At 40.5% G+C, this 21,996-nt stretch overlaps 1 protein-coding gene across 4 annotated transcripts in view; it reads left to right on the top strand.

Annotated features, from left to right (window-relative positions):
- The window catches only part of LYST (lysosomal trafficking regulator), a 1,083,863-nt gene that overhangs the window by 1,024,132 nt on the left and 37,735 nt on the right, over window positions 1-21,996 (top strand). For all 4 annotated transcript variants that reach the window (XM_056566940.1, XM_056566939.1, XM_056566938.1 and 1 more), the window contains exons 49-50: window positions 2,605-2,702; window positions 11,261-11,417. In XM_056566940.1, the coding sequence (XP_056422915.1) occupies window positions 2,605-2,702; window positions 11,261-11,417 (255 nt within the window). The remainder of the gene's footprint in view (window positions 1-2,604; window positions 2,703-11,260; window positions 11,418-21,996) is intronic.

Here is a 21,996-nt window from a genome sequence, read left to right as displayed (position 1 = left end):
TGCATAACTACAACTCCCAGCATGCCCTTTGGCTGTGCATGCTGGGAGTTGTACTTTTGCAACAACAGGAGGCACAGCCCTTACCTCTTTCTGCTGCTCTCCACCGCCGACTTGTACTAGTAAACCCTTCGTCCTGGAACTGTTAAGGATCTCTTTTGAATTGTATCTCAATAATTACACACAGTATTAGTAACTAAAATCATTTAATTAATTACACGAACGTAATGATGACAATAATAAAAACAAAAAGGAAAAGTATGACATCAAAAATGACCAGTAATGAAATGAGTCAGTTATAACCAAGATACAGTAAACTTTAAGTAAAGGCAAAAAACTGATGTTACCGAGCTTAAGCAATAATAATTACAACTTAAGCAATGATAATAAAGAAATACTTAGCTGTTATCTTACTGTCTACATTGTTCAACTGTTTGTTTTCCAGAAAGAGAACCCTTGTTGATTACAGTGAATGATATCAACCTTTCTGAAGAGTGCGGCACTTGAAATAGCTGATCTCATAGCCCCCGGCTTGGTCCCGGGGATCAGATCAGCAAACATGGCGGCTGGAGGTCCCCTCACCTGCCTCCGCCACCTTCCCGGGATCTTCTGCTCTGATCTGCCTTCAAGCAGACCAGAGCAGAAGATCGCCAATAAAACTGATCACTGAACAGTATTGTCAATCTAGTGATTGCTATAGATAGTCCCTTATGGGGACATAATGAGTTAAAAATAAACATAAACAGAAAGTTTAAAAAATAAGTAACAACATTTTTTTAAATCCCCCCCCCCCCCCAATAAAGAATAAAATCACCTATTTTCCCTATTTTAATTAAAGTGTAAAAAATTTAAATTATTTAACATTTGATATCGCCTGCATGTGTAAATGTAGATAAAGAAAACATGTAATTTTTACCGTAAAGTGTGTGATCAAAACCCCCAAAATGAGAACAATTGTGGTTTTCATTTAAATTTCCTCACTGAAAAAAAGGTTTTTGGGGTTCACCATACATTTCATAACTTTTGGAGGAATTTCATTTCTACACTGCATGTAATACCTATTTTTTCTCATTTTACTACTAATAAATCTAACTTTTTGGAGCAGCGCCAGGACTGGAAGTTTTTTAATTTTGCTTTGAACTCTATTATACACTGAAGGGCACTGGTTCTGACTGAGGACATGTTTTTTTTACAAAGAATATTTCAGAAATAAATGTGCAAATTAGCTGTCTTCTAGAAAAAGACATTGACTAAGCTGGGTAGCTAGCTATGGGTGACTCTATCCAATCAGTATCCTGCTTTGTTCTGACAAGGGGCAAGAGCACAGGCACAGATGTCTACAGGCATGAAGACACTTATGGACACTATCCAACATTACAGGGTAGCTACCAAGAGAGTTTTCTTCCTTGTTAAGAAATGATAGTTTGCATTAGTTGTTTCTCTAAAAAAGAGATGTTTGTTTGTAACCAGTAAACATGTAGACACATTTCTTCATTAAATATGTAGTCACAAAGGAGGAGTCAGTGTATGGATTAATTGGAAATCATGGTTTGGGAACAGTGATGACTGTGTAGCTATGTTTAAAGGAGAAGTCTCACAGTAAACAATTGTTCAGCTTTTAGTGTAGAAGGTAAAGTTATACAGGTTTGTAAATCACTTCCATTACCAATGCTGCTTAGAAACCAGCTTTATCTGCATTCTTCTGTCTGACAGGAAATTCAGCTGTTCCAGGTTTTCATGACTTTCGACCCCCTATTCAGGCTGTTATCAGCAGCATCCAGGGGCCGTGACGTGACAATTACCCAGAAAACCCCTGTGCTGCAGAGAGCTGCCTGAGCTCGGGCTTAGCCCCTCCCACACTGTCCTCCCTCTGTTCTGCAGTGATTGGCTGAGCAGCACTGCCTATATGCCGGCTGATTCAGATCATAGCAGAGTCAGCAAACAGGCTGATTCTCTCCCCTCTCCTTGCTAATGTTTATACACTGAGAACGGAGGAGAGGGGGGAGGGGAGGGAGCTATCACACTGAGCACTGGGGAGAGAGGAGTGCAGGGCAGAGGAGGGGGGAGGTGATTGTGCCACTGTAAAGCTGTTTCACTGAGAGGAGGAGGGGGAGGGAGTGATTTTACAGTGTAAAACTGCAGCTTCCACTCCAGGGTCCCTCTCTCTGAGCACTGAGATTACATTTTGTTTCCTCGTGGCCACCCTGCTGTATAGGGCTATGATTGGAGCTCAGTGTTATGTGGGAGTGGCTAACATAAGTTAGGGGTGGTAACAAGCTCTCTGCTCAGACAGCTGAGAGCAGGAAATGTGAGCAGTGCATGCAGGGAAATGTAGTCTTTGAGATCACAGGCATAGCCTCCATAACCAGGAAGTAACTGCAATTTATGAGCTGAATAGCCAGTGAATGGGGGGCGGAAAAAAAATCACAAACATGTCAGAGAGGTGGTAGGTGAATATACTATGGAATGGCTAGGTATCTTTTTTTTCTTTGCTGCATGGGATATCTTCTTTAAGTGGAGTGCTTTGAATCTTAATGTTTACCCAGTGTTAAAAGCTCTTATTTCTGACCAGCTGTGTTCATGGATTTATCATTTCTATTTTTTAAGGCTATGCTATGTTCAAAGTCTCACAGGCCACAAAAGTCCAGTAACAGCAGTGTCTGCCAGTGAAACAACAGGAGACATTGCAACAGTCTGTGATTCCGGTAAGTTATTGTGAACTTTGTACACCCAAGAAATCAAGTTTATTTTAGTTTTGTTAATAATCTAACAAAATTATATATTGTTTTCTTTTTATAAGAAGGTGGCTCAGTGTTGCTTTACAGCACTGTGGTCCTGGGTACAGATCCCACCAAGGGTAATATCTGCGAGGGTTGCATGGGTTTCCTTCAACTACAGTGGTTACCTCCCACATAAACTGTTAGATGAATTTAGATTGTGTTCCCTATAGGTGACTAAAACAGACAAAATAGGGTACAGCGCTCCATGGTGCATTAAAAGATAAACCTGTGAGGTGTTTAAGATATGAATTCAATGCTCACCTATAGAGGCTGTGTTTCCACATTCACAACAATGGTGAGCACATATGGTGGTAGTGTCCGCAGCTAGCCGGTCAGGTGTAGAGATCAAACAGATAGCTTCGAAGAGGAACACCAGTCTTAATGTGGCGCTGGACACAACTGATGCACACGAATGGATAAAAGCAAGGTAGTTTATTCTCCCATCATGCAACGCGTTTCACTGCAACAGCAGCTTCATCAGGCGTAGTTAGAGACACACGAACAATGAATTTATATGGGAATTTGGAATGGTGTGTCAGGGGGCTGGTCCCCGGCAAACCAATCCAAAACAACAAAGAGTTGCACTTCACAGGTGAATCAATTAAAAAATGACTTTCTGCAACAATAAAAATTGCAATGTATATATATATATATATATATATATATATATATATATATATGCAACATGACACAAAATACTGCTAGAAAGATAAATTATCAATAAAAATAAATATATTTATAAGAGGGAAGCAAACTATTTCTAATTTTTCCTTCTTCCTATTGTGTAGCAGGCAATGAATATATTAAAGGGGTTCTCCGGTGCTTAAACATCTTCTCCCCTATCCAAAGGATAGCTATCATGCCCCCTCCCATAGGCTTGCATTGCAGTCACACGCCGCCCCCCTGTAGTCGCCCGTAATCAGACCCGGAGCGAATACGCTCCGGGGACTGATTATAAACGGGTTGCTGCGTGCATGATCACGGCCGTCCCCAGCTGCGGGACTCCCGCGATCAGGCATCTTATCCCCTATCCTTTGGATATCATATATGTGTAAAAACATGGTCTGGACGAGACCAGAGCGAACCCATCAATATTAGCGTGCGTTCTCTATGGTCTCGTTCAGACCATGCGGCATAAGCGTGGACAGAGTGAAAATCTAAAAGGACTCACGATTGACCAGATGTTGGAACCGATTTGGTCTGTCTGAGGGGACAGACTCTAAAATAACTAAATGTAAAGAGGATACATCACTATTATGCACAGAAGTAAAGTGGCGTGAAACGCTATGTAGTAAGAACTTATTCTCAATATTCGAACGGTGCTTAGACATACGACAGCGAACTGTCTGGATTGTGCGACCTACATATTGTAGGTCGCAACTACAAGATAATAAATAAATTGCATATTGAGAATTGCAACTTAAATTCTGATTAATATTAAATAATTTTTTAGTATGATATGACGTGAAATTATTGCTAAATGAATCCATCATATTACAACATAAGCAGCGAACCTTGTTAACCCATTGTTGGGTGTATCGTGAATAATGTGTCATTTTTGAATCTGTTGGGGGCTAGTAGATTTTGCAAATTTTTGGATCTTCTGTATGTGATCCCTGGTTTGGTGGGGACTATGTCCTTGAGTATTGGGTCGTTAAGAATAATGTGCCAATTTTGTTTAAAAATATTATGTATGAGCGAAGCAGCTCTATTGTAATTTGTGACAAAATTAAATTTAAATGGGTTTTCTGTGAAGCATTTTGTTGTGGATTGAAAGAAATGAGGTCAGTTAGTTTTTTATTTTTCACTTTGTGGTAAGCTTGTGTAAGTAAAGATGCAGGATAACCTTTGGAAAGAAAACGATTTTTAAAAATTTTAGATTGTATGGAAAAGTATTTATCATTGGTACAATTTTTGCGCATTCTTAGGTATTGTCCATATGGAACTCCACGGAGCCAGCTAGGGTAATGAGCACTAGTATATTAAAGAAAACTATTTACATCCACAGATTTGAAATGTGTTTTTGTGTGAATATGACCCATATTGTTAACAATTTCTAAGTCTAAAAAATGAATAATAGAGGGGGAAAAATTAAGGGTAAATTCTAATCCCCAAGTGTTTTGATTGAGGGATCGAACAAACTCCTCTGCTTGATGTTCTGTACCTGTCCAAAGGAAGAATAAATCATCTATATGGCGCCTGAAAACCAGCTAATATTGCTGGGTTCGCTCTGGATTCATCCGGACCATGTTATTACACATATATAATATTTTTTTATTCCATTTCTTTTATGCTCATTTGTATTTTTTATTTCTGCCTACTCTGTCTCTTTATTCTTCATTTAAAAAATTTTTTATTTTTTATTTTTTTCCATAAATGTCTCTGTTCAGACACAATATACGGTACATATAATGATATTTTAATATATTCATTGCCTGCTACACAATAGGAAGAAGGAAAAATGAGAAATAGTTTGCTTCCTTTCCCTCTTATAAATATATTTATTTTAATTGATAATTTATCTTCCTAGCAGTATTTTATTTGTGTCATGTTGCATATATATACATTGCAATTTTTATTGTTGCATAAAGTCATTTTTTAATTGATTCACCTGTGAAGTGCAACTCTTTGTTTTGGATTGGTTTGCAGGGGACCATCCCCCTGACACACCATTCCAAATTCCCATATATATTCATTCTTCGTGTGTCTCTAACTATGCCTGACGAAGCTGCTGTTGCAGTGAAACGCGTTGCATGATGGGAGAATAAACTACCTTGCTTTTATCCATTCGTGTGCATCAGTTGTGTCCAGCGTCACATTAAGACTGGTGTTCCTCTTCAAAGCTATCTGTTTGATCTCTATACCTGACCGGCCGGCTGCGGACACTACCACTATATGTGCTCACCATTGTTGTGTATGTGGAAACACAACCTCTATAGGTGAGCATTGAATTCATATCTTATACACCTCACAGGTTTATCTTTTAATGCACCATGGAGCGCTGTACCCTATTTTGTCTGTTTTAGCCTTTCTCTTGGACGCAGCTTCCGTCCAAAAATTCCCTAGGTGGAATTACCTTCAGCTGCACCTGGTGAAATATATCCTAAACAGAGAACTGTCCAGCTCTTGGACCGAAATTACTACAATAACAACAGATCACTCACATCCTATACCCTACAGATCGAACAAGTGTATTCAGAGTGGTAAGAATATCTCGCCATATTGAGACTATGGAATATTTCATAAATAGAACTACCACACGGGTGAACCTGATTTCACAACTAATTGGATCAGCACCCTCAACACAGACAATTAACATTACTTCTGAGACTACCGCTATTTCTGAACTTGATCTAGACAAGATAATGGAACTGTTCCGTGATTATGAAAAAATGTGCAGAGTTGAAATGCAACACAATATTGATGTTTTATTTTTAGAAAGATATCTTGCAGATAACTTCACTCCACGAGGTTTACGTCTACCATTCGAGTCTTCTTTTCCTGAAGACTTGGAATTTTCTCATGAATGGGATCAATTCTCAGACTTGTGGCAAAGAGAAGAACTCTTTCTTCTCTCTCGTTGCAGCAAGCCTCGGCATTGAAAGAAACACTAGATATTTACAATTCTACTGCTGAGTACAAAAAGATGGATACTTCAGTTTATAATCGTATACATAAATTGGAGATTGACATCATAAATAAAAAGGTACACAAATACCACAGAGACAAATAAGATCACCTAAGTGGGTATATCCACAAATGGCCAAAAAACAATCACCATATTAAGAATACATATAACTCTGTTAATACAGAGAAGGAGGTCATCAAATCCTCCTCAGATTCATATACACCAAAAAATTTGATTCATACGACTAATAATAATACAAATTTTGTACACACCAGAACCATAAAAAATTCCTCTCGCAAACATTCCTCTAACATTACACAACACAATACACTACATCCCTCTCCACACCACTCCTCCAGTTCAAACTACAATTCCAACCCACAGACCCCACCCTCAGTCTCGTACTCCTACCAATTTTCTCACCACATCCTCAGTTCACACATCTCACCCTCAATCACATATTCTTCCTCACACTTCCATTTCTCCCCCAACTCAGACACACATGACTCACCCTTCTGCAGTTCCTCCTTCTTCCTCCTCTGATCATACATCTCCGATCATTCCTTCTACACAGAGTCCTTCTCTGATTTCTAGCACACTGCCTTCTCACTTAGCTCCTTCCATTTCTCCCATTTCATCCACATCCCTTTCCACTGAATTTCTTACATTACCTATTAGTCACAACATAGTCTGTTCCAGATTACCTCCTCTCCATCCACCTGCCACACACCAGTCTTCCGGTTCGAACACATCCCATCCTCATTCATCCGATACACACAATTCTTCTGATCCGATCACTTCTCATTCTTCTCTTCTCAATTCTTCGTCACTCACTACACATGATCATTCACTATCTTGTCACTCACCAGATACACAGTCTCTACACACTTCCTCCATTACTCTATATTCCCCAGCACATCACACACTACTTTCCACCCCTATCGAAGACATCCCAACACAAACCCTCTGTAAAAAGAAAAGATCTCATAGAGGATGCAGAGGAGGACAATCACGCAGATCCCCGAGAATCTGCCCTACAAGTCAAAAAGAAAAAGTAAAACTTTTAAATTTATCATCTTATGTGTTAATGGAACATGAAATTAATCTTTTGTCTAAAGGCTTATCCTTTTGCCCTGTGAGCAACCCTAGTCACTTCAAATTATTTTTAGATTTGAATCAGTATATTCGCAAACTTACCCTCACTAGACATTTTTCTTTATCCACTCACAACCAGATTATGTCTGATGTACCAATCTATTTAACAGATGGAGGCTCTGGTTCTAATATAGCGATCAAACATGTAGAAGTTAAACCACACTCTGCGTTTTATCCCCTACACCACCGGGGCAATAATTTGGAGACTTTTTATTCTGTGGTCATGACAGCATTTAACCGTATTAAAAATCATTACATTCATTTTCATGCAATAGATAATCTTAATAAAATGGAACGTCAAGCGATAAAGAGTTTACAAAATAATAAAAAAAATTATCATACGCCCGGCTGATAAAGGGGGTGGTGTGACCATCCTCGATCGTGGGAACTATGTTCTTGAGTCACAAAGAATTCTATCAGATATAAACTATTATCAGATTCTTGCATCAGATCCCTCTCAATTATTTTTTGAAATGTACACCAATATGATTAGGGCAGCATCCTGTAAAAATAGTTTTGATAAAAAAGAATTGTCCTTTTTGACTGTGAAGCATTTTTCTCTTCCCCGTTTTTATTATTTACCCAAACTTCACAAAAATCCTATACACCCTCCCGGTCGACCTAGAATTTCTGGTATTTCATCTCTTACATCCAATCTGTCTCATTTTGTTGATCTTTTTTTACAGCCTTATGTTTTAAACCTTCCATCTTATTTGAAAGATTCCTCACAATTCATTCTTGAATTACAACACATCACTTTACCTCCATCTTTTTCTTTCTTAACTTTGGATGTCTGTTCATTATATTCAAACATCAATACAGACCTAGGTCTAGATGTTATTAAAAATGTCCTTTTCAATGATAGTTCACTGCATCCGGAACAAGCTTCTTTTTTACTACAATCCATTTCATTCATTTTAAAACACAATATCTTTTCTTTTAATGACACTATATATCAACAGGTCAGAGGCTGTGCTATGGGGACGAGCTTCGCCCCCAGTTATGCAAATTTATTTATGGGGGCATTTGAAGCCGTCCACATAGCACAGTATCTGATCTATTCACCTTACATTTTATTTTTCAGGCGCTATATAGAAGATTTATTCTTTCTTTGGACAGGTACAGAGCATCAAGCAGAGGAGTTTGTTCGATCCCTCAATCAAAACACTTGGGGGTTAGAATTTACCCTTAATTTTCCCCCCTCCATTATTCATTTTTTAGACTTAGAAATCGTTAACAATATGGGTTATATTCACACAAAAACACATTTCAAATCTGTGGACGTAAATAGTTTTTTTTGAATATACTAGTGCTCATTACCCTAGCTGGCTCCGTGGAGTCCCATATGGACAATACCTTAGAATCCACAAAAATTGTATCAATGATAAAGACTTTTCCATACAATATCAAATTTTAAAAAATCGTTTTCTTTCCAAAGGTTATCCTGCATCTTTACTTACACAAGCTTACCACAAAGTGAAAAATAAAAAACAAACTGACCTCATTTCTTTCAATCCACAACAAAATGCTTCACAGAAAAGGGATAAAAACCCATTTAAATTTAATTTTGTTACAAATTACAATAGAGCTGCTTCGCTCATACATAATATTTTTAAACAAAATTGCCACATTATTCATAACGACCCATTACTCAAGGACATAGTCTCCACCAAACCAGGTATCACATACAGAAGATCCAAAAATTAGCAAAATCTACTAGCCCCCAACAGATTCAAAAATGACACATTATTCACCGATACACCCAACAATGGGTTAACTATAGGTTGCTCGCCTTGCAACAAGGTTCGCTGCTTATGTTGTAATATGATGGATTCATTTAGCAATAATTTCTAAAATAATGTCTTTTCATACTATAAAAAATGTAATATTAATCAGAATTTAAGTTGCAATTCTCAATATGCAATTTATTTATTATCTTGTAGTTGTGACCTACAATATGTAGGTCGCACAATCCAGACAGTTTGCTGTCGTATGTCTAAGCACCGTTCGAATATTAAGAATAAGTTCACACTACATAGCGTTTCACGCCACTTTACTTCTGTGCATAATAGTGATGTATCCTCTTTACATTTAGTTATTTTAGAGTCTGTCCCCCCAGACAGACCAAATCTGTTCCAACATCTGATCAATCGTGAGTCCTTTTGGATTTTCACTCTGTCCACGCTTATGCCGCATGGTCTGAACGAGACCATAGAGAACGCACACCAATATTGCTGGGTTCGCTCTGGTCTCGTCCGGACCATGTTATTACACATATATAATATTTTTTATTTCTTTTATGCTCGTTTGTATTTTTTATTTCTGCCTACTCTGTGTCTTTATTCTTCATTTTTTTTTTTTTTTCTATCTTTTGGATCTCTCTTTTTTCCATAAATGTCTCTGTTCAGACACAATACACATATAATGATATTTTAATATATTCATTGCCTGCTACACAATAGGAAGAAGGAAAAATGAGGAATAGTTTGCTTCCTTTCCCTCTTATAAATATATTTATTTTTATTGATCATTTATCTTCCTAGCAGTATTTTATTTGTGTCATGTTGCATATATATATACATTGCAATTGTTATTGTTGCATAAAGTCATTTTTTAATTGATTCACCTGTGAAGTGCAACTCTTTGTTGTTTTGGATTGGTTTGCCGGGGACCAGCCCCGTGACACACCATTCCAAATTCCCATATAAATTAATTGTTCATGTGTCTCTAACTATGCCTGAGGAAGCTGCTGTTGCAGTGAAACGCGTTGCATGATGGGAGAATAAACTACCTTGCTTTTATCCATTCGTGTGCATCAGTTGTGTCCAGCGCCACATTAAGACCGGTGTTCCTCTTCGAAGCTATAGGTGACTGTCAGCAGAGGAAATAAATGCAGAGATGGCGCAATATAGTGCAGTTAATCCTTATTAAAAGGGGCGAACAGCAGTCCAAAAACAGAATATTGCTCACCTATGGGTGTTGTGCAGGCAGGCACAACACTGGCGATCGCGTGTAGTAAGTAGCTGGAAGCGATGTTCAGTATCGGGAGCCAGCCAGCCGTCGTTCCCGCTATGCAAGCGGCGTGAATACAGGAGAAAACAGCTGGTTCTGTGAGCCCCTGGCAAGGTTCCAGCAGAACTCCGTCAGAAATATCCGATTTCTGCTAGGGGGCGCACACCCAAGTATACTGCGAAAAAGCAGGCTTTATTAATCCATAAAACATCAATGTGAACAGGACAACGCGTTTCAAAGGTTTTCCTTCTTTAGGAAAAGGACCTGAAGGAGGAAAACCTTTGAAACGTGTTGTCCTGTTCACACTGCATGTTTTATGGATTAATAAAGCCTGTTTTTTTGCACTATACTTGGGTGTGTGCCTCCTAGCCGAAATCTGATCTTTCTGCCAGAGTTCTGCGGAAATCTTGCCAGGGGCTCACAGAACCAGCTGTTTTCTCCTATAGGTGACTGGGACCAATGTGACTATTGACAATCTATTTGCAGCACAATATGTTAGCACTATATAAAGTATTTATTATTATTGTTGTTTTTGTTATTGTTATCATCATCATAATTATGTTTTTTTATTATTATCATCATCATCTCCTTGCATGAACATGCTGGTTATTCATATTAGAAATATTGCAATAGTCTTCTATAAGAATGAAGAGTGTATTAAATAAGTATATTTTATTAATTTTTCTAGTTGGCGGTGGCAGTGACTTGAGACTTTGGACTGTAAATGGTGATCTTATTGGACATGTACATTGCAGAGAGATAATTTCCTGTGTTGCATTTTCAAACCAACCAGAGGGCGTATCTGTGAATGTTGTTGCTGGAGGACTAGAAAATGGAGTTGTGCGGTAAGCTTTTAAATACATAGTTCTTCATAAAATACATAGACTATTTTCCAGGGAAGTACATTACTCCTTTTTGATAGCCTGCCTTTCAATTTGTCTCTAAGGGAATATTACTCATCGTTTACAGCATTAGATTTCATGTGTAACAGTTTGAATTAAAGGGGTACTCCGGTGGAAAACTTTTTCTTTTTAATCAACTGGTGCCAGTAAGTTAAACAGATTTGTAGATTACTTCTATTAAAAAATCTTAATCCTTCCAGTACTTATTAGCTGCTGAATACTGCAGAGGAAATGGTTTTCTTTTTGGAACACAGAGCTCTCTGCTGACATAATGACCACAGTGCTCTCTGCTGACATCTCTGTCCATTTTAAGAACTGTCCAGAGTAGGAGAAAATCCCCATAGCAAATATATGCTGCTCTGGTCTGTTCCTAAAATGGACAGAGATGTCAGCAGAGAGCACTGTGGTCATGATGTCAGCAGTGAGCTCTGTGTTCCAAAAAGAAAAGAATTTCCTATGTAGTATTCAGCAGCTCATAAGCACTGGAGGGATTGAGATTTTTTAATAGAAGTAATTTACAAATCTATTTAACTTTCTGGCACCAGTTGATTTAAAAAAAATAAGTTTTCCACCGGAGTACCCCTTTAAGCAGTTTTTACAGATTGGATATTTTGGTAGGTGGATGAGTAGCCTGATGAGTGGAGAAAGATGCATTTTTCTCTAAGATAAATTCCAATGATTCTTACTTTCACTTGTGCTATTTAGATTAACTTGTTTTAAGTCTCTGTATTAACCTGTTTGGGACAGAGGGCGTACAGTTATACCCTTGCGTCCCTTTACTTATGGACGGAGGGCATACATTAGAGATGAGCGAACTTACAGTAAATTCGATTCGGCACGAACTTCTCTGCTCGGCAGAGCGATGACTTATCCTGCATAAATTAGTTCAGCTTTCAGGTGCTCCGGTGGGCTGGAAAAGGTGGATACATTCCTAGGAAAGAGTCTCCTAGGACTGTATTCACCTTTTCCAGCCCACCGGAGCACCTGAAAGCTGAACTAATTTATGCAGGATAAGTCATCAACTGCCGAGCAGAGAAGTTCGCGACGAATCGAATTTACTGTAAGTTCGCTCATCTCTACCGTACATGTACGCCCTCGTCCCTTTCTCAGGGTTTGAAGCGCGCTCATGAGCTGAAAACGCTTTATACCCGGTGGGTTCCAACTGCTATCAGCAGGCAGGACCCAGGGTTAATGCTGGGCTTCACTGATCGGGATGATGTTGGGCATTAACTCTTTAGACGTCGCAATCAAAGTTGATTGCCGCGTCTAAACCGAAAGTTAAAGTGCTCCAGCAGATCGGGACCATCGCAGTGAAACCATGATGTCCCGATCAGCTGAGAGGACGGTGGGAGGGTGCTTACCTGCCTCCTCGCCGTACGATCGGTGATCTGCTGCTCCAATGCTTTCCTTTGATAAGTGTTAAGCCCCTATGGGGGCTTAAAAAAAAAAGTGTTAAAAAAAAAGTGTTGAAAAGTGAAAACCCCTTTCTAATACTAATAAAAGTTTGAATCCCCCCACCCCCCCTTTTCCAATTTTTTAAATGAAATAAAAATAGTTATATGTGGTACCGCCGTAAATGTCCGAACTATTATGATCTAAGGGTAGTTTAACCGCTCGGTCGATGGCGTACACGTAAAAAGATACCAAAGTCCAAAATTGTGGAACACAGCTTTCGAAAAATTTACTTCCGAATGCTGGGCAGAGAAGCACCCCTTTAAGGTCAAAATGGGCTATTCTACAGAGGCATATGTTAAGTAATCTGATCAGATAATTAAACAAATGCTTGCAAATGCTTACACACTACTGTGTCACAAATCAGAACAGAGCATTTAAGGTGTTATGGAATGTTTTATTAAAAGGGGGCATTCTGGAAAGAAGCTAGATCCCATTGAGCACTCAAATGTTCCTCAACAACTAGGTTTGATTACTGTTTTTTTCTTAGAAACCCAATTCAGGATATTGTGACTATGAAATGGCAAATTATAGTAGATTAGGTTAGGGAAGTTAGTGTACCTTTCCTCTTTTTTTTAAATCAGTTTGTAAATCTTGTGTGCTTCTCCCCCAAAGTTTTGTTGTTTGACATCTTAATGCTGCAATAAAAAGAAATTGGCCCTGATTTACTTAGAAAATCGGGTTGTAAATCTATCTTGCTTTCTTACCCAACTGCTTTTTTCCCCTGGTATTTATTATTATGTCGCATCCTGTTTGTCGCACATGGGTTATGCCCCTTTTTCGGGTTTGGGAGAATCCACATTGTGTCCGTCGGGAAAAAATGTTGCACCGTGTCGTAGACTGGCGCACGATGTCTGCGACATGACATGATGCGCCAAAAGAACCCGACAAAACAAGTCGGGTTTAGAATAGTAAATGAGGGCCATTGTCTGTAGAGAGTAGCGGAGTTTAGACATGCTCATCATTTTTACAAATTGCCATAGACTAAAGGCGTACATTAAAGCAGCTCATTTTGCACTTTTTATTTTTTACTGATGGGGATAATTTAATATGTATAGGTGAGGTGAATGCCCTATTTTATGCTAAGTAGTGGACATTTGCACTGCCAAAAGCTAAACACCTGTGACCTCTGTATTTACGTTTTTATTGTGTTACGTTGGGATGATTTAGTAATACACATTTGGAAGCCTTTATATGATGTCCCAAATTTTGGCATTATATATCTGCATCTGTTATAGAAAGGAAGGATATAACAAATCCACATAAAATATGGTTTAAATTATCTTGGGGCCTCCTCTATATTCACAAACATATTAGACGTAGGCAGACAGTGGCTCCAGTGTGGTGGTAAAAAGCTGGAAAGAAAGGCACCCCTGCCCTGTTGCCTTTTTGAGTGTATACGGGCAGACAAAAAGCTGTCCTAACCTTAGGCTCTGTACACAGACCTTTCTAAAAGGCAAGATGGCTGCCCCCATAATAATGTACAAAAAAAAAAAAAAAGTGTCACCAGATAATAGAAACAGAACACTATCTGCCCCTAATGAATATAACCTCCCCCCCCCCAACAAACAAGGCGACACGTTGAGCAGGTGAAAGTAGTATTGAACATGTAACTCACCATTTTCTCACTAAATATATTTCTTCAGAAATTAGGTTATGTGTAATATGAAATGACACAGGGAAAAATTATTGAACACACTATTTAAGAACCCCAATCAGAAATAAAAGGACTTAAAGGCGGAAACTGAGTATTAGCACATGCCTTAGCTGCAATTATTTATAAAATGCCTCCCTAGGGATAGCAAACTCTGTTTGGAGCTGGAGGAATGACTTTACCACGTAAGAGTACAAGTGCCCCAGCGTTAACACCCCAGCCTCAATCCAGAACTATCTAGAACATCCATGGAGTAGAAATGATAGTTGTTATACTAAAGTGAGGGGATAATCGCTTTCCAGACTTGGATAGCCAGTCGATGAACAGGGAGTAATCCGCCACCACACGAGGGCTTTAGGGAAGCAGTGTTAGCAAATCTGGCAATGGCTTGTCCCATGCCCATTAAGGGATCTTTCACCACCCAGTGGCATATGAACCGGAGTTGGCCCACCAAATAATATCAGCCAGAGACGCTCCCCTGTGAGCCTTTGCACTTTGCAGAGTGGACAGATGGACCTTAGGCCTTTTGGACCCCACATAAAGGGAGAAAACAGAGATTGAACATTACAAGAACGATTTAAATACTTGAGGAATGCCCTTAAACATAATAACATTTGGGAAGAATTAAATTGATGTGCCCTGCAACAGCTAGAGAGAGAGAGAGCTCCATATTCTAAATTTATTCTGGATATAGGGAAGGACGTTGGAGGACAGATCTATAAAATGATCTCTTGTCTGTAGTTTTGCTTTGCTCTCCTGCATCTCATGTTTCTAATCAATCCTGTCGTTGTCTGTGGGGAACATTCTACAAGTATACAGGGCATGAATCGCATCCATTCTTTTTGGGACAAAGTGTTGGACGTGTCTCATGCATAATCAGATATATTAGTCCCAAACCTGCCTCTGGTTACCCTGTTCTCTTTGCTACCTGACCTTCTGCCTCACCTCCTGACAGCTGCTTGTTTTGTCAACCCTTGACATTAGAAGGCTTAGGGTCATCTCAGTGCCAGTTTATGAACCTTCCTTCGCTCTGTGTTTCATTCCCCTCCTTTGTTTTTTTTCCTCCTCCATTTTGTCTTTTTGGTCTTTCTTCTAAGTTTCTTACCTTATATGGCACTATAGCTAGAATTTTTTATATATTTTTGTTTATGCATATTCTTCAATTAATTGCGTTCCAATGTTTGCAACTTCTCTAATACTAATGTCCTGTATTGTATTGCCAATAAAGAAAGATTGTACATAAAGGGTTTGGTCACAAGTGCCATATTTTGCTGTGCATTTGCTGCTGTTTATTTTCCTACCTATTGAATGCAATGGGTAGCAAAATCAGCTGCAGAAAATATGCAGCAAAATAAGTCATGTGACCAGGGGCTGGGAATTCGAGTTTTTCCGCCACCCAAACAGGGAGAGTATTTAGGGGTATAAAAAAACAAAACGTTTTTTTTTCTGCCCCCAGTGTATTTTGTGGAGCAGATTTTTCCCCCACTAACTTTGTGGCCGACCCTCTTCGTGATAAAAGAGGAGCTGGCCACTGTTATTAACACCTTAAGGACGCAGCCCTTTTTTGTAATTCTGACCACCGTCATTTTAAGCATTAATAACTCTAAGATGCTTTTACCGATTATTCTGATTCTGAGACAGTTTTTTCATGACATATTCTACTTTATTTTAGTGGTAAATTGTTGTCGTAACTTGCATTCTTTCTTGGTGAAAAATGCCAAAATTTAATGAAAATTTTGAAAATTTTGCATTTTTCTAATTTTGCAGCTCTCTGCTTGTAAAGAAAATGGATATTCCAAATAAATGTTATAATGATTCACAAATACAATATGTCTACTTTATGTTGGCATCATAAAATGGACATATTTTTACTTTTTGAAAAAATTAGAGGGCTTCAAAGTATAGCGGCAATTTTTAAAATTTTCATGAAAATTGCAAAATCTGAAGGGACAGAACTACAACTCCCAGCATGCCTGGGAAGTGTAGGCATGCTGAGAGTTGTAGTTTGGCAACATCTGTAGGGCCATCGTTTGGGCACCACTGTAATAGTGGCCTCTGGCTGTCTGGGCATGCTGGGAGTTGCAGTTTGGCAACCACTAGAAGGGCAGCAGTAAAGATCGCTTACTGATCCCTTCCTCCCCCCCCCCCCCACCCCCCCACTGTCGCTCCCCTACCTGCGCTGCTGATCTCCGCAGTCTCCACTGATGAGCGGCGGTCCCCACGGCATCTTCTGTTCAGATAACCGCCGCCATCTTCTCCCCCCATTCTGTCCGACATCCAGGGGTGGACAGAGCGCGGGGGTTTCCATGGCAACCACCTGTCGTGCGCTGCCATTGGTCAGAATTAATTTCTGACTAATGGCAGGGGATAGGAGGAGATCACAGCACTGCAATCTCGCTCCTATCCCTCAGGATGATCGGGGCTGTCACTGACAGCTCCGATCATCCCTATTTTCCGGGCGATCGGGTCACCAGAGACCCGATCAGCCCGGTATAGCAGAAAATCGCATGTCTGAATTTACATGCGATTTTCTGCAATCGCCGACCTCTGCGAGGTGCCAGGATGCCTGCTGAATGATTTCAGCAGGCATCCCGGTCCGGTCCCCAACCGGCTAGCGGCGGGGACTGGAATTCCCACAGACGTATGCATACGCCCTATGTCCTTAGGGACTCGGGATGCAGGGTGTGTGCATACGCCCTACGTCCTGAAAAGGTTAAAGGAAAACTGTCACCAAACCAAACCAAAATTTTGGTGCATGTAGTTATAATTTTTTTAAGTAGTAATATAAAACCTACATAAATTGGTTATCCTTGTAACCGTATGGACCTACAGAATAAAGATAAGGTGTCATTTTTACCAAAAAGTGCCCTGTGTAGAAACGGAAGCCCGCAAAATTTACAGAATGGTGGTTTTTTTCACCCCTCAAATAAGTTTTTTTTTTTGTTTGTTTTGCCACAGATCGTTCTAAAATAAGTGATGCCATTTCAAAGTACTATTGGTAATGCAAAAAATAAGGTGCATAATTTAAAGCGTTATGATTTTCAGAACGGGAGGAGGAAAATGCAAAAAAGAAAATTTGCTGGGTCCTTAAGGCCAAAATGGGTCCTTAACCCCTTAAGGACCGAGCCATTTTATACCTTAAGGACCGGAGCGTTTTTTGCAATTCTGACCACTGTCACTTTAAACATTAATAACTCTGGAATGCTTTTAGTTATCATTCTGATTCCGAGATTGTTTTTTCGTGACATATTCTACTTTAACTTAGTGGTAAAATTTTATGGTAACTTGCATCCTTTCTTGGTGAAAAATCCCAAAATTTGATGAAAAAAATGAAAATTTTGCATTTTTCTAACTTTGAAGCTCTCTGCTTGTAAGGAAAATGGATATTCAAAATATATTTTTTTTGGGTTCACATATACAATATGTCTACTTTATGTTTGCATCATAAAATTTATGAGTTTTTACTTTTGGAAGACACCAGAGGGCTTCAAAGTTCAGCAGCAATTTTGAAATTTTTCACAAAATTTTCAAACTCACTATTTTTCAGGGACCAGTTCAGTTTTGAAGTGGATTTGAAGGGTCTTCATATTAGAAATACCCCATAAAAGACCCCATTATAAAAACTACACCCCCTAAAGTATTCAAAAAAACATTCAGTAAGTGTATTAACCCTTTAGGTGTTTCACAGGAATAGTAGCAAAGTGAAGGAGAAAATTCAAAATCTTCATTTTTTACACTCGCATGTTCTTGTAGACCCAATTTTTGAATTTTTGCAAGGGATAAAAAGGAGAAAATTTTTACTTGTATTTGAAACCCAATTTCTCTCGAGTAAGCACATACCTCATATGTCTATGTTAATTGTTCGGCGGGCGCAGTAGAGGGCTCAGAAGGGAAGGAGCGACAAATGGTTTTTGGGGGGCATGCCGCATTTAGGAAGCCCCTATGGTGCCAGGACAGCAAAAAAAAAAACACATGGCATACCATTTTGGAAACTAGACCCCTCAGGGAACGTAACAAGGGGTAAAGTGAACCTTAATACCCTACAGGTGATTCACGACTTTTGCATATGTAAAAAAAATATATATTTTTTTTACCTAAAATGCTTGGTTTCCCAAAAATTTTACATTTTTTAAAAAGGGTAATAGCAGAAAATACCCCCCAAAATTTGAAGCCCAATTTCTCCCGATACAGAAAACACCTTGCATGGGGGTGAAAAGTTCTCTGCTGGCGCACTACAGGTCTCAGAAGAGAAGGAGTCACATTTGGCTTTTTGAAAGCAAATTTTGCTCTGGGGGCATGCCGCATTTAGGAAGCCCCTATGGTGCCAGAACAGCCAAAAAAAAACACATGGCATACCATTTTGGAAACTAGACCCCTCGGGGAACGTAACAAGGGGTAACGTGAACCTTAATGCCCTACAGGTGTTTCACAACTTTTGCATATGTAAAAAAAAAAATAATTTTTTTACCTAAAATGCTTGTTTTCCAAAAATGTTTACATTTTTAAAAAGGGTAATAGCGGAAAATACCCCCCCAAAATTTGAAGCCCAATTTCTCCCGATTCAGAAAACACCCCATATGGGGGTGAAAAGTGCTCTGCTGGCGCACTACAGGTCTCAGAAGAGAAGGAGTAACATTTGGCTTTTTGAAAGCAAATTTTGCTCTGGGGGCATGCCGCATTTAGGAAGCCCCTATGGTGCCAGAACAGCAAAAAAAAAACACATGGCATACCATTTTGGAAACTAGACCCCTCGGGGAACGTAACAAGGGGTAATGTGAACCTTAATACCCTACAGGTGTTTCACGACTTTTGCATATGTAAAAAAAAATATATTTTTTTTACCTAAAATGCTTGGTTTCCCAAAATTTTTACAATTTTAAAAAGGGTAATAGCAGAAAATACCCCCAAAAATTTGAAGCCCAATTTCTCCCGATTCAGAAAACACCCCATATGGGTGTGAAAAGTGCTCTGCTGGCGCACTACAGGTCTCAGAAGAGAAGGAGTCACATTTGGCTTTTTGAAAGCGAATTTTGCTCTGGGGGCATGCCGCATTTAGGAAGCCCCTATGGTGCCAGGACAGCAAAAAAAAAAACACATGGCATACCATTTTGGAAACTAGACCCCTCGGGGAACGTAACAAGGGGTAATTTGAACCTTAATACCCTACAGGTGTTTCACGACTTTTGCATATGTAAAAAAAATATATTTTTTTAACCTAAAATGCTTGTTTTCCCAAAAATTTTAAATTTTTTAAAAGGGTAATAGCAGAAAATACCCCCCAAAATTTGAAGCCCAATTTCTCCCGAGTACGGCGATACCCCATATGTAACCCTTAACTGTTGCCTTGAAATACGACAGGGCTCCAAAGTGAGAGGGCCATGCGCATTTGAGGCCTAAATTAGGGACTTGCATAGGGGTGGACATAGGGGTATTCTACGCCAGTGATTCCCAAACAGGGTGCCTCCAGCTGTTGTAAAACTCCCAGCATGCCTGGACAGTCAACGGCTATCTGGCAATACTGGGAGTAGTTGTTTTGCAACAGCTGTAGGCTCCGTTTTGGAAACAGTGGCGTACCAGACGTTTTTCATTTTTATTGGGGAGGGGTGCTGTGTAGGGATATGTGTATATGTAGTGTTTTTTACTTTTTATTTTATTGTGTGTTAGTGTAGTGTTTTTAGGGTACAGTCACACGGGCGGGGGGTTCACAGTAGTTTCTCGCTGGCACTTTGAGCTGCGGCAGAAATTTTGCCGCACCTCAAACTTGCAGCCGGATACTTACTGTAATCCTCCGCCCATGTGAGTGTACCCTGTACATTCACATTGGGGGGGGGGGGAACATCCAGCTGTTGCAAAACTACAACTCCCAGCATGTACGGTCTATCAGTGCATGCTGGGAGTTGTAGTTTTGCAACAGCTGGAGGCACACTGGTTGTGAAACACCGAGTTTGGTAACAAACTCAGTGTTTTGCAACCAGTGTGCCTTCAGCTGTTGCAAAAGCTACAACCCCCAGCATGTACGGACAGCGGAAGGGCATGCTGGGTGTTGTAGTTATGCAACAGCTGGAGGCATACTACTTTGGCTGGGGATGCTGGGGATTGTAGTTATGCAACAGCTGGAGACACACTGGTTTGCTACTTAACTCAGTGTGCCTTCAGCTGTTGCAAAACTACAACTCTCAGCAGTCACCGACAGCCAACGGGCATGCTGGGAGTTGTAGTTATGCAACCACCAGATGCACCACTACAACTCCCAGCATGCACTTTAGCTGATTGTGCAAGCTGGGAGTTGTAGTTACACAACAGCTGAAGGTACACTTTTCCATAGAAAGAATGTGCCTCCAGCTGTTGCAAAACTACAAGTCCCAGCATGCCCATAAGGGCATGCTGGGAGTTGTGGTGGTCTGCCTCCTGCTGTTGCATAACTACAACTCCCAGCATGCCCTTTTTGCATGCTGGGAGCTGTTGCTAAGCAACAGCAGGAGGCTGTCACTCACCTCCAACGATCCTCGCCGCACAGGTCAGTCCCTCGTCGTCACCGCCGCCGCCGCTGCTCCTGGGGCCTCGATCCCAACAGGGGCGCCGGGGATCGGGGTCCCCAGCACCCGGGGTGCACGTCCCGCACCCGCTCACGTCCTCCGGAAGAGGGGCGGAGCGGGTTGCGGGAGTGACACCCGCAGCAGGCGCCCTGATTGGTCGGCCGGTAATCCGGCCGACGAATCAGGGCGATCGTGAGGTGGCACCAGTGCCACCTCACCCCTGCTGGCTCTGGCTGTTCGGGGCCGTCTCTGACGGCCCCGATCAGCCAATAATTCCGGGTCACCGGGTCACTGGAGACCCGATTGACCCGGAATCTGCCGCAGATCGCTGGACTGAATTGTCCAGCGATCTGCGGCCATCGCCGACATGGGGGGTCATAATGACCCCCCTGGGCGATATGCCCCGATGCCTGCTGAACTATTTCAGCAGGCATCGGGGACCGGCTCCGCTCCAGATGGTTGCGGGGGGCCGGTAAAACACATGACGTCCTCATACGTCATGTGTCCTTAAGGACTCTCAAATGGAGACGTATGAGAACGTCATGTGTCCTTAAGGGGTTAAGGGGTTAACTATGTACATGAAGAACAACTTGTGGCAAAAAAAAATTTCAAAATTATCGTGATTGGCAAAACATTACCAGAGTTAATCTCTAATAAAGTATTTAACCCCTTCTCGCAAATGAACGTATATATACATCCATTTTCCCTGTGACTTAACCGGTTAATGACCATGGACGTCTCTACTGGTCCATGTGCCGTTAACCGGATATGATGTGGGCTCCCGACTCGAGCCCGCGTCATACTGGCCGGCTCCCAGCTGGGGGCCAGCATTAATAGCAGACATGCGGCGATCAATGCAGGTGGCTCTTAACCCTTTAGA

The sequence above is a fragment of the Hyla sarda genome, chromosome 3 (assembly GCF_029499605.1).
Source record: "Hyla sarda isolate aHylSar1 chromosome 3, aHylSar1.hap1, whole genome shotgun sequence".
Lineage (NCBI taxonomy): Eukaryota > Metazoa > Chordata > Amphibia > Anura > Hylidae > Hyla > Hyla sarda.
This window is presented reverse-complemented; position numbering and strand designations above follow the sequence as displayed.